We start from the raw sequence: 12,331 nt of genomic DNA, 5'->3' as shown, positions 1-12,331 counted from the left end.
CTTAACCACTTTGATAAACCCCAAACACAAACACAGGAGGCTCCGCAGCCCGCGAGCTGCCCCCACACATGCAGCCGCGCCTTCGTCTACCGGCAGGGATTCGCGCGCGTCCCTGGGTACACTCGCCCTCCCACCGGCATCCCACTGCGCGAACACACGCGCGCCAACCGCTCCCCGCGCCCGCCCGCCGGGGAAGCGTTGGCTCCCGGGGCTGGGGGCAGGGCCGGGTGGGGCCGGAGCGCCGCGGGGCCGGGCCTCGGCGCCCGGGGAGGGGACGAGGGGCGGGCGCGGGGTGGCGCCCGGCTCACGTGGGCGGGCGGGAGCAGCTGAAGGTCTGTTCCGGAGCCTGGGCTGTCCTCTCGCGCGCGGCGCTGGCCCGGGCGGCGGCGGGGAAGGAGGCGGAGGAGGAGGAGGAGGAGGAAGGCGGCGGTGGCGGCGGCGAAAGAAGAGGGGAGGACGGGGGCGGCGTCGGACTGGAGCCGAGCGGCGGCGCGAGCTGCCCGGGGCGCTGTAGTGAGCTCGCCCGCCGGGCCCCCATCCCCGAGCTACACCCTGCCGTGCCCAGCTCTGCCCGCGTCCGTGCCCCCGCGGGGAGCGCGCCGGGGCTGCCCCCCGAATGACGGGCGGAAGGTTCGACTTCGACGATGGCGGCACCTACTGCGGCGGCTGGGAGGAGGGCAAGGCGCACGGGCATGGCATCTGCACGGGGCCCAAGGGCCAGGGCGAGTACTCGGGCTCCTGGTCGCACGGCTTCGAGGTGGCTGGAGGCTACACCTGGCCCAGCGGCAACACCTACCAGGGCTACTGGGCGCAGGGCAAGCGGCACGGGCTGGGGGTGGAGACGAAGGGCAAGTGGATGTACCGGGGGGAGTGGTCACATGGTTTCAAGGGGCGCTACGGGGTCCGGCAGAGCCTGTGCACCCCCGCTCGCTACGAGGGTACCTGGAGTAACGGGCTGCAGGACGGGTACGGCGTGGAGACCTACGGGGACGGAGGTGAGCAGCGTCGCAGGCGGCTCGGCTGCTCCGTGAGCTGGTGCGGTGGGCTTTGCCCAGGCTGCGGGGAAGCGGGGAGGACGAGAGGCGCACGTGTCCGGAAACCCGCCAAAACACCTGGGGAAGCCTCCCACCCATCTCCCGCGCCAGCGTGGAGACGCGACTAGTGCGCGGGGGGGCTGGTTCTGACCCGGTTCCTGGAACGGGCAGTGTGTCCACACCCGGGGGAGCAAGGCGTGAATATACCTGGCCGGCGCCAGGACTGCACTGCCACCAGGAGGGAGCGCCGCCCGGGTGGGTTGGGCAGGGGAGAGGACGCTGTCACTTGAGCCCGTCACATTACGTTCCTGATCCCTCCCTCTCCCGGTCGGGTTTGAAAACGCCACTCGGGTGGAGTTAGAGCGAACGCCCTGGGCTTGTGAGGCTGGCGGTCGGTGCTGACCGCTCCCCGGATTGGTTTCACGTGGAGTCGTATTTCGCTTCTGGTCCTCTAGTAGCCTAAAGATAGAAGCCAGAACCCCATAACTGGGATGCAGGGGAATTGTACCTTACTTTGAGTGCATTTGGAAACATCCTAGCTATGGAGGTGGAGAGGCCACCTGATGCAGGTGCGGCCTCAGAGGGTGTGAGTTTCCCTTCCCGGTTTTCATTCGGTTCCCAAAAGTAATAGTTTTCCATCAGAAGAATGGTCGTCATTGCTGACCTGGAGATCTTTGGGCAAGTTACTAGGAAAATGTCTTCGAAATGAACAATGAAGGCCACGTTTTAAGAAATATATTCAAAAGATACATTCCTACAGTTGCTAAGTTAGCAGCCACTTTACTCCAGGGAATGGCAGTATGGAATCACCAAATTGCGCTGAGGTTGTATGACCTTAGCACTCAATGAACAAAACTGTTATATGAACAAATATGAACAAAATTCACCTGATTTTACTATTTAACAACTTTGTGAAATAAATTGTGTATATAATAGGGCAGAGTTCCTTTTTTTTTTTTTTAATTAGGAAAAGTATCCATTACTGAAACAGGTGTCAAAACCTGATGAATTTTCTTGTGTAATAAGCTGAGAAGGATGAATAGCTTATGCTTTGGCAAAATACATTTTCTGATGATAAACATAATCATAGTTAATTGAAAAAGGTTAGGGGAGGCAATGTCAACTTTTGTCGTCACACAGCTCAGAGTTGAAGGGAATTAAAAGGATCCAATTAAAAGTTTCTCCAGCCCACGGCATAAAAGCTTATACAATTTGTACACTTCACTTACTCAGCACACTTGGGCTGTATTTCAAATGCAAAATAGTAGGATTCAATGGTAGAATTTGATAAAAAGACCTCTCTTGGACCTACAGTAAAAATAAAGGATATGGTTCTCATGGATTAAAAGGAGGGGGGGAGCTTTCTCTAATACTTTTATATGGGCTCCAGTCTTGAGTTTCACAGTAGTTAATTAGGGTCCTTAAATATTCTGAATGGGCATATAGTGCCTTGGTTGCCAGCCCTATAAATCTGTTAGCTTGTGATTGGATTTTATTGGAGACTCTAGGTCTGTAATGTAACTAAATTCCATGCCCAAAAGTAGAATGCAAAATTTATTTCTTAAATTTGCATGTTATTTTATAACCTGTTAAGAAGACCAAGGATAATTCTCTTCAGTTTGGGAAGGTTAAAAATAAATTAGTCTTAAATAAAAAAAATAAATCATCTTTTAAAGTTACTACTCATTAAACAAAATCTCTTGGTTTAGAGGATTCATTACACTTAGCAAATACATAGATATAGATATATCTTACCAGTGAAGGTCCTCTATGTATGTGTTGTAGAAGCTCAAATAAGTGACCAGGATGACATTATGGGTAATCTGCCTTCTGATTTAAAACTATTTTATTTATTTGACACACTGAGATCACAAGTAGGCAAAGAGGCAGGCCGGGGCGGGGTGGGGAGGTGGGGTAGCAGGCTCCCTGCAGAGCAGAGAACCTGATGTGGGGCTCGATCACAGGACCCCGGGATCATGACCTAAGCTAAAGGCAGAGGCTTAACCCACTGAGCCACCCAGGCGCCCCTGATTTAAAACTAACTTGAAAAATTTTTTTAAACCCGTAAAATTTGGCATCGTAGTTTTCCTCTTCTACGAAAAGAAAAAAAAAAATTCAAATATGCTCCCAGTTAGGAGAGGGAAAAAAAAAAAAAAAACTAAAAATCTCTTCGAATGTCTGCTCTATGCTAGTTGATTTTCCTGCTTTCTTTCATATGTCACTTCTTTAGAAAGTCCCTAATCATAAAGTGGGGGTCTAAGTAGAAGTGTATTGCTGTAACTTATTTTATGCAAAAGTTTTGGTCAAAATAGGAAATACCACCTTCCTTATTTTTAAGAATGAGTTTATTTTTGTCTCTGCACTACCACCTGTCCATCCCGGTGCACCCTTTGTCAAACTTAGGGAAAATCTGATTCCATGTATTTTGTGACATTTAACTAGAAGATGGAGTATTAATTCCATAAGGAATGTATCACCTGATTATTTTATTAGTGATTTGTGTGTAAAGTGTTGCCAAAACTGCCTGAATATTAATTAAGAATAAAATAGTACGGTACTAATGAAATCCAAAATCTAGATGCCCAGAATTTTTTGCATAAATTCTGATCCGCTGCACCTCATTTTTTTCACCAGTCATAAACTATTGAAAATATCTAGGAAGGCACATTGCTTTATTAATTATGTGCATAGTCACATATACCCATTCATAGCACATGAATATAAATTTGGCATAGTACAATCTACATTTGACTGGGACTCCTTCTGAACTGAGTGACTTATGCTCTAAGATTATATAGTTAAAATGGCTATATCTAGAAAACCAACGCCCAGATGAAAAAGTCATAGAACATAATTTAAAACCTGTAAAAATAATGTTTACACTTGTGAAATATGCATCTTTATTTGAGGGATGGAGACGAACTAATTAGAACTTTATTTGGACAGCAGGGAAAAGTTGGAACCCACCTGCTTCATTAAAAAAAAAAAAAAAAAAAAAAAGAAGCCCTTTTTTTCCCCAAAGTTCATTGACTAAACCCATTTTAAATTTCAGATGAACTACTTACAGTTTGACTATAAATTGGTGTTTAGCAATTCCATGGAAGAAGTCTTCCATATACTGTGATTTAACAAAATAAGATGGGAACATTTCCAATGCAGTTGCCCCCCACCCCGCACCCCTCCCTGTTTGACAGTTAAGCAGAGACCTAAACTTTCTAATTACTGCTGTTGCCTTAAACTGCTTGGATTTTCAAGCAATACTTATTTGGAAATTCTAGTATATGTGCTGCCGAAGCGAGCACCTTATTTGGAAATTCTAAATACTCCTCTTACTTTTGGAGATCCCAGTTTCAGAAACTACTTATTAATTTTCTCTCAGTGTTAAACATTTGCTAAGATGGTATGGTTGTATTTACAAAATATAAAACATATCAAATAGCACCTTTGGAAACTGTTCTTGCAAAATTAACTTGTCATTGTGTAGAAAGGTAGAGATGATTATAGCATTACTTGTTTATTTAAACAAAATATTTTAAAAACAAGGTTGTTTTGGTATGTATAAGTCAGTTTGTAGAACTTTTATCCTAGAACTTGTATTTTACCCATATAGGCAGAGGGAAAGTCAAAGTTGAAATCTCCTAATTTCATTCCCTTCCCTGTTAAGGCGGTGATATTTGGAAATGGCTAATATTCAGTAGGAACCTTTTTAACCTGGAATGTTCTATGTGACTATCTTATCCTTTGGGGTTTAATCCTTTTGAGAAAACTGTGGCCCACCTACCTCCTCAGAAGTTCATAAATGTCAGGTTAAGATACATATTTACTCAAAATAGGACATTCATAGTACCAGACCTACTTAGAATTTCATTGTTGTCCCACTGTTGTCCATTTATACGACATAAGTATATCAAACTAAACAGAAAGAGAAGGTAGTCATGAAATTTGTCAAAACTTTTGACTTTGGAACCATTACAGTTTTAAATGTATTGAAATAATCAGCCCATATTAATACAATGATATAAAACCACTAGCATATATAGCTCAAGTATTTAAAAAGTAAATGGAGGGGCACCTGAAGCCTCTGTCTTCAGCTCAGGTCATGATCTCAGGGTATTGGGATCAAGCCCCACATTGGGCTCTCCACTCAGTGGAAGCCTGCTTCCCCCTTTCTCTCTGCCTGCCTCTCTGCCTACTTCTGATTTCTCTCTGTCAAATAAATAAAGTCTTTAAAAATACTTTAAAAAAAAAAGTAAATGGAAATCTAAAATGAAAAGTGACTGCAAGTTAGATCTATATAATCAGAAACTGCAAGAAGTCAAAAAAGACTAATCATGATTTATTTTCTATTATATTGTGAGTTACTATGATAATACAGAAGTAATTACATCTTAAAATTTCCACATAGCTCCTTTTGGGGGGATACTATAATTTAAAATGTACCTTTAATTAAAGGAAATCTCCCTGATTTTGAAAAGTCTAAGTTCTCTAATTTTAATATTCAGTGTTTCGTGTGATTTAAAAAGTAGTATATTCTTTTGAGCCACCATAGCTATTTACTATAAAGTCATCAAACACCTACAGGTCACAGGGCACATAAGTTATAAGACTCGAAATTTTGTGTTTGCTTTGGAGGTAATTCCTGCCCTCAGAGTGCTTCTAGTCCACATGTTTCATTCTGCTGTGTCAGAGACTAGGGAAATTAATGAAGAGAATGGCAAGGAGAAAGCAGAACTTTGGCAAGTAGTACAGGACAAATCTTGACCGGTTCACCTGGAAGTACAAAATCTTGTAATAAATTGCCCATTTTTTAGTAATGGTTCGCTATGTTCAGAATACATATAGTATTTGTCAAATCAACCTTAGCACCAAAAATTTCTTCCAAATCTAAATAATAAGCCTAAATATTACACACTTCTCCCTACTTTAAAAAAATTAACATGAAAGAAAAAAATGTAAAATAATTTGATGGCCCATGTCCTGAGTACTCAGATCACTAATAATTTTAAGTCTTTGAGCCTGTTGGAATGTTATAGTGACAGACCTAGAGTTTTTAAAGGTTTTCAGCTAAATGAGTAAAATTAGAATAAAATTCACAAATAGAACTCATTTCATCTTCTGTGACACTGCCTTCCTTCCTCTGGGGGATTTTGATGTGTTAATTTCAGGGGAGAAAAGTTGTTTTCTAATGATCACTCTTTTTGTATTAGAAAGTAGTGGTTTCATGTGAAACACTCGGATAAATTTTTTAATGAAAAGCAAAGTTACCAGACTATTGGAAAATGCTATGCAATTACATTAAAACCATAGACACAAAATTACAGGGCAGGAATTCGCAAATGGATGAAAAGTAGCGCTTAGAGTTGACTTGGAAACGTGTGGGATTTGACCAAGGGCCTGCCTGCTCTATGCGCCAGGCTCTTCCGGAGCGCACCCAGGCGCTCCGGGTGCTTGCAGCCCAGACGGTATCCCCATGCCCCCCCCCCGACTCAAGCTGTGCTTTCTCACGGTCTCTCGAAGGTACCTACCAGGGCCAGTGGGCCGGCGGCATGCGGCATGGCTACGGCGTGCGTCAGAGCGTGCCCTACGGCATGGCCACCGTGATCCGCTCGCCGCTGCGCACCTCCATGGCCTCGCTGCGCAGCGAGCAGAGCAATGGCAGCGTGCTCCACGACGCCGCGGCCGCTGCTGACAGCCCCGCCGGCACCCGCGGCGGCTTCGTGCTCAACTTCCATGCCGACGCGGAGCTCACGGGCAAGAAGAAGGGCGGCCTCTTCCGAAGGGGCTCCCTTCTCGGAAGCATGAAACTTCGCAAGTCCGAATCCAAGTCTTCCATCTCCAGTAAGCGCAGCTCGGTCCGCAGCGACGCGGCCATGAGCCGCATCAGTTCCAGCGATGCCAACTCCACGATCAGCTTCGGCGACGTGGATTGTGATTTTTGCCCCGTGGAAGACCACGTCGACGCCACCACCACGGAAACCTACATGGGCGAGTGGAAGAACGACAAGCGCAATGGTTTCGGCATCAGCGAGCGCTCCAACGGCATGAAGTATGAAGGCGAGTGGGCAAATAACAAGAGGCACGGGTATGGCTGCACCGTGTTTCCTGACGGCTCCAAAGAAGAGGGAAAATACAAAAATAATATTCTGGTCCGTGGAATAAGGAAGCAGCTTATACCAATAAGAAATACAAAAACTAGAGAGAAGGTGGACAGAGCCATTGAAGGCGCACAAAGGGCAGCGGCCATGGCGAGAACCAAGGTGGAAATAGCAAATTCAAGGTATGTAAATGCAGGGTGGGTGGTTGTGCCTGGTCCTTCAAAACAGGGGGATATCAAATATTATGTTTGTCATTCTGCTGGTAACGTCACCAAAGAGCTGCCAGAACCAAAGTTAGAGAATGATGGAAGTGCAGGGGAGCGGGTCAGAAAGGTACCTGCCCTGTTCTGAAACGTCATCATCACAAAATGTTGAAGGCACATTGAGATCCCCGTCTTGATGCAGATTACTTCCCTAATACTTAATGGCTGGTCACTGAGACCCTGTGCCCATTTTCAGGAATTCAGAAAGTTACTTCCAGGGGTGGTTTTTTGTTTGTTTTGTTTTATTGAGAAGGCCTCAAAATCTAAATACAGCAGAAATGGAAAATTACAAGACCAAATCTTGCATGGTTCTTTAAGACAAAGCTCCCGTCCAAGTTAAGGAGGGCACTTGTGGTGAGTCCTGGGTGTTGTATGTTAGTGATGAATCACTGAATTCTACTCCAGAAACCAATATTGCACTGTATGTTAACTGCCTAAAATTTTAAAAGTAATAATAATTAATAAGTAAAATATCACTGCAAAAAAAAAATGAAAAAACCAAAAACCTCATCTCTGTGGGAGTGGCAGAGGGATTAAGGCTCATACAAAGCACTGCGTTCTATGCAGGAATGACTAGATCAGTGGCGTATTATAAGGAAAGGGGTGGGGAGGAACCCGACATGGACAGATGGGACTGTCAGTGTGCCAGAGTTGGAAGAAAGTAGAGCAGTAGAGAAGGGATAGAGTGAGTAGGAGAAAGCAGTGAATTATAGATTGAGAAGTGGGGTGGATGTGGGCACAGAAGGACTATGTGTCTGAAGTTTTACCATTAATAGCTGGGTTCAGGGATCCAGCAAGAGGGTTGGAGAAATCTATTGGGAATAGAATTGTCTTCTTGTAGACAAAAGAGATGGTTAGAAATGGGAAATATTATTTTGGAGCTTATTTACTGGCCACCGACTGGCCACAGTTTTGTGTGACTTGAGGCATATGTCTTTTCCTGCTTCAGTCGTATTTTCTCGTAGAAGTAAGCCTTCTTTCAAATCCACAAAATATTAGCATGTCTTCCGTTTTTATTCTTAGGGTTGAATAAATGGACTCTCCTTTGCTTTGGCTGAACCATATGAAATTATTGATAATTGGACCTTTTGATTTTTAAAAAATGGCAATTTCATATGGTTCAACTGAATACTTTCAGACTTCGGAAGTGTCTATTAAAAAAAAAACTCTTATGGCTGCTGTTTACTTCTTAGTATCTGAAGTACCACTTGGTCTTTTTTTTTTTTTTTAATTGAGGTATGTATTAAAAGCCTTCAGGATTTCCATCTTTATCCCAAACTCATCCTGCTTTAAAGTTAATATTGTTTGCTGATCAGCACAGACTTTCAGGAAGGGTCTCACCTCTCTTCTCTGTGGGGCATCCTTTATTTTAGATCACAGTTTTTCCAGATCACCAAGCATTGTATTACTTGCTTTTCAGTTTGCTTGTAGATGGGATTCTTGGCACATCTAATCTTACTGGCCTCTCGGGCTCTCAGCTAAATTTTAGAGCTAGTGGTATACCTTTGGTTATGTCCTGACCTCTCATTTCAAATGTACTTCTGGATTCTTCCATTTGTTTTCCTCTTAGAGCCTGGTGACCTAGTAGAGGCAGTTCGATCTTGGCAGATGGAAAGTGCACCTGCACAGAACACTAGCAAATGACTTTCTTAGACTTGCTTTAATTATTGACTTTTATGGTTTAAATTGGAAGAATCTAAATAATGAAAGTGAAATGCTTGTAATGCAAGGATCTGTGATTATACTAGTATCATAAAACTCTTAACCCAAGTCCTAGCCACATCCCCTCTGTTGAAAGTCTTTCGGGGATAGTAATGTAGTTTGAGAGTACTGTATTGCATGGTTGATAATCAACAAATGCACTTTTAGCCAGTTAACTGCCTCATTAATATTTCACTTCGCTATTTTGCAAACGCTCAATACCTTACACAAAGTGAAATAAACCAGTCACAGGACAAATATTGCATGATTCCACTTAAATGAGGTCTCTAAAATGGTCAGACTCCTAGAAACAGAGTAAAATGGTGGTTGCCAGAGGCTGGAGGGAGGGGAAATGTGGAGCTGCTGTTCAATAGCTCTAAAGTTTCAGTTAAGCAAGGTGATTGTGCCTGTAGCTAATAATACTGTATCGTGTACATAAAAATTCGTTAAGAGGGTAGATCTCATGTGAAGTGTTTTAACCACAGTAAAAAATTTATACTATTTGGATGATGCAATAGACAAAATACTCAATAGACTTTTATGTCTGTCTTTCACTCTGTTACTCCTCTTTCCAGATTCCTTGCTTTAATAAATACTTCAGATACAGAGTTTTGCTACTTCTTTTTGTAGAAAGTAACTGAAGGACCCACCGTCCCCTTTGGTAGCTCTGAGCTTAAAGTTCTGCATTCTCTTAAAAGCTTTTTTGGGTCACCTGGGTGGCTCAGTTGGTGACTCTCGATTTTGGCTCAGGTCATGATCTTGGGGTGGTGAGATTAAGCCTCCCCCACCCCACCCCTCAGCAGGGAGTCAGCTTGAGATTTTCTCTCCCGCACTCTCCCTTCCCCCAACCCTGATCTCATAAATAAATCTTTTAAAAAGTAATAAATTATTAAAACTTTTTTTTTTTTTTAAAGAGAGAAAATCTTCCGTTAAGGTTTTGGAGATTGCTGGCTGGCTGGGGAATGGACTTCTTGCTATATTATCATAAACCGTGACTCTTGATAATACCTGAGGATCTGCTTAGTCCTTCCTGGACCCTCCAGTAGTTACTATTATCATAAACTGTGACTCTTGATAATACCTGAGGATCTGCTTAGTCCTTCCTGGACCCTCCAGTAGTTACCATTAATGTTTTGTTTCTAAAAAATAGCAAAAGTTTAAGAATGTAGGTGACACGCTCCTCTTGGTCCTGCCCCAGTAATGGCAGAATAACAACTATAAAGTCAGGCTCCTGGCGGCTGCAGCTCTCAAAATCACGCATTCACCACTAGCAACAGAGGGAGATGGTAATAGTCACTGACCAGCTCAGTTTGCCACCCAGATAGTTCTAATTATTGTTCTGTTGCTGTTTTTTCTTAGTTTGTGGAGAGTTTTTGTTGCTTAAGTCTCAGGAAAATGGATCCATTTTTGTGCCATAACCCTGTGTTATCTTGAAGCCAAGCTTCAAGTTAGCCCTGAGAGAAAACAATGGTATCCTCCTCAGGGAAATCAAGAGACATGGAAACAACCGCCTTTGGCCCAGAGATTCAAGAAGGTCTGTGGACCTTTCCTTTGCTTTTTGAAGAGAAAGTGGTGTATCTCAGCAGGAAACACACAAGAGGCTTATTTCAGAAGGTGTATTATGGGCCCCGGTTTAATTCTTACCAATAAGGGAATGTGAGGATCGCATAACAGTTAGTAGATAATAGAAATAATGCAGCAGGTAGAGAATTAGTAGATACAGATCATTTACTAGCAGGTTAGCACTTAAAGAGTGAAAACTCTAAGGGAGACTAATAATTTGCTGACTTTTGTAAGTTGTCTTCAGGTTTCTGTTCTAATCAAGTATTATGTCTATTAGATGTAACAAAATGTTTTCTTCCCTTCTTGTCTTGGGCCTGTGGGTAAAAATCATCCCCTGGAATTGCGAAAATGTATCAATCTTGTTTTTAAAAGAAATGTTCAAGAGGTAAGGGAGCAACTCTATTTCAGGCCCCTCACATTCAGAGGCAAAAACCACAGCTCTGCCCGAGACGACCCTACTTTGCCTGTTCCGAGTACATTTCTCGTTTGGTCATTCTTGCTCCATGAACTCATCTCCAGTCATCGCCTAAGAGATGTTCAAAATACTGGTCCTTGAGAAACCTATTTTAAGGAGGAATTTTAAGGTGAGGCATTTGGTTGAGGTGGCCAGTAAGTTGCCCTTAGAGAAGCATACTTTGGTGGAAAAGAATAGATAATTTAGAAAAGGATGTAGACGAAAGAAGAGCTTTGTAGACTCTGAGCCCCAGAGGACATGATTATTGTGCTAAAGGATGGAAGAAGGCTGGTGACAGGGATGGGAGAGAGCTGGCCTCAAGCAGGGCCGGCTTCACTGTATCGCATAGATGAGAAGGAAGAAAGGAAACTGAGAGCGTAGAGTGGACCACCACCACCGTTCTGGCTCTGTGGAGGCCTCACTGAAGCTGGGAGGGTGTATGGCTGGACTGGCTTCAAGACTACTGTGAAGCATCAGTGACTGCTTCTCCCAGTCTTCCCCAGACTTCCGGCTCTGACAGCAGCACTGAGACAGGTAATGTTGAGAGGGAGCCCGGTAGTGTATCCAGCCCAGCCCCCACCCCGCTGGGCCCAGTACAGATGTAGTTGTGCAGGGGGATGGAAACACCAGATCGAATATGGAGGCCTGAAGCTCAAGGGATCTGGGGCACAGGTGAGCTTGCTGCACCTATTTTCAGAACTAGGGATTGGATTCCATGTTGCCAATTTTGGAGTTTAATATTTTAAAAAAAAAAAAAAAGACACTTTTTTCCAAAAACCCCACATATGTACCATAGTTTTCTTCTAAAAAGATAGAATTCCTGGGGTGCCTGGGTGACTCGGTGGGTTAAAGCCTCTGCCTTCAGCTCAGGTCATGATCCCAGGGTCCTGGGATCGAGGCCCGTATCAGGCTCTCTGCTCAGCCCGGAACCTGCTTCCTCCTCTCTCTCTGCCTGCCTGTCTGCCTACTTGTGATTTCTGTCTGTCAAATGAATAAATAAAAAATAAAAAATCTTAAAAAAAAAAAATAGACTTCCTTACCACTCAACCTCTTTCCTCCTGAATGATTCAGCCACAATGGCTTTCCTTCAGTTCTAAGGGAAGTCTTTGCTTGTTCCCTCCCTCTGCCTGGCGCCCTTGCCCCAGCTAGCCCCTCCAGCTAGCTCCATCTTAAGGTTTAGGCATCAAGTCTCTTCAAGGAAGGTTTCCCTAAGCCCACACC

At 44.0% G+C, this 12,331-nt stretch overlaps 1 protein-coding gene across 3 annotated transcripts in view; it reads left to right on the top strand.

Annotated features, from left to right (window-relative positions):
• Positions 1-390: 390 nt before the first annotated feature.
• JPH1 (junctophilin 1) overlaps positions 391-12,331 on the top strand; it is an 83,361-nt gene continuing 71,420 nt past the window's right edge. For 2 of the 3 annotated variants that reach the window (XM_032315626.1, XM_032315625.1), the window contains exons 1-2: positions 391-995; positions 6,552-7,311. In XM_032315626.1, the coding sequence (XP_032171517.1) occupies positions 617-995; positions 6,552-7,311 (1,139 nt within the window). In that variant the 5' untranslated portion in view covers positions 391-616. The remainder of the gene's footprint in view (positions 996-6,551; positions 7,312-12,331) is intronic. The other variant, XM_032315623.1, reaches the window with a different exon arrangement.

The sequence above is a fragment of the Mustela erminea genome, chromosome 16 (assembly GCF_009829155.1).
Source record: "Mustela erminea isolate mMusErm1 chromosome 16, mMusErm1.Pri, whole genome shotgun sequence".
NCBI classification, from domain to species: Eukaryota; Metazoa; Chordata; class Mammalia; order Carnivora; family Mustelidae; genus Mustela; species Mustela erminea.
This window is presented reverse-complemented; position numbering and strand designations above follow the sequence as displayed.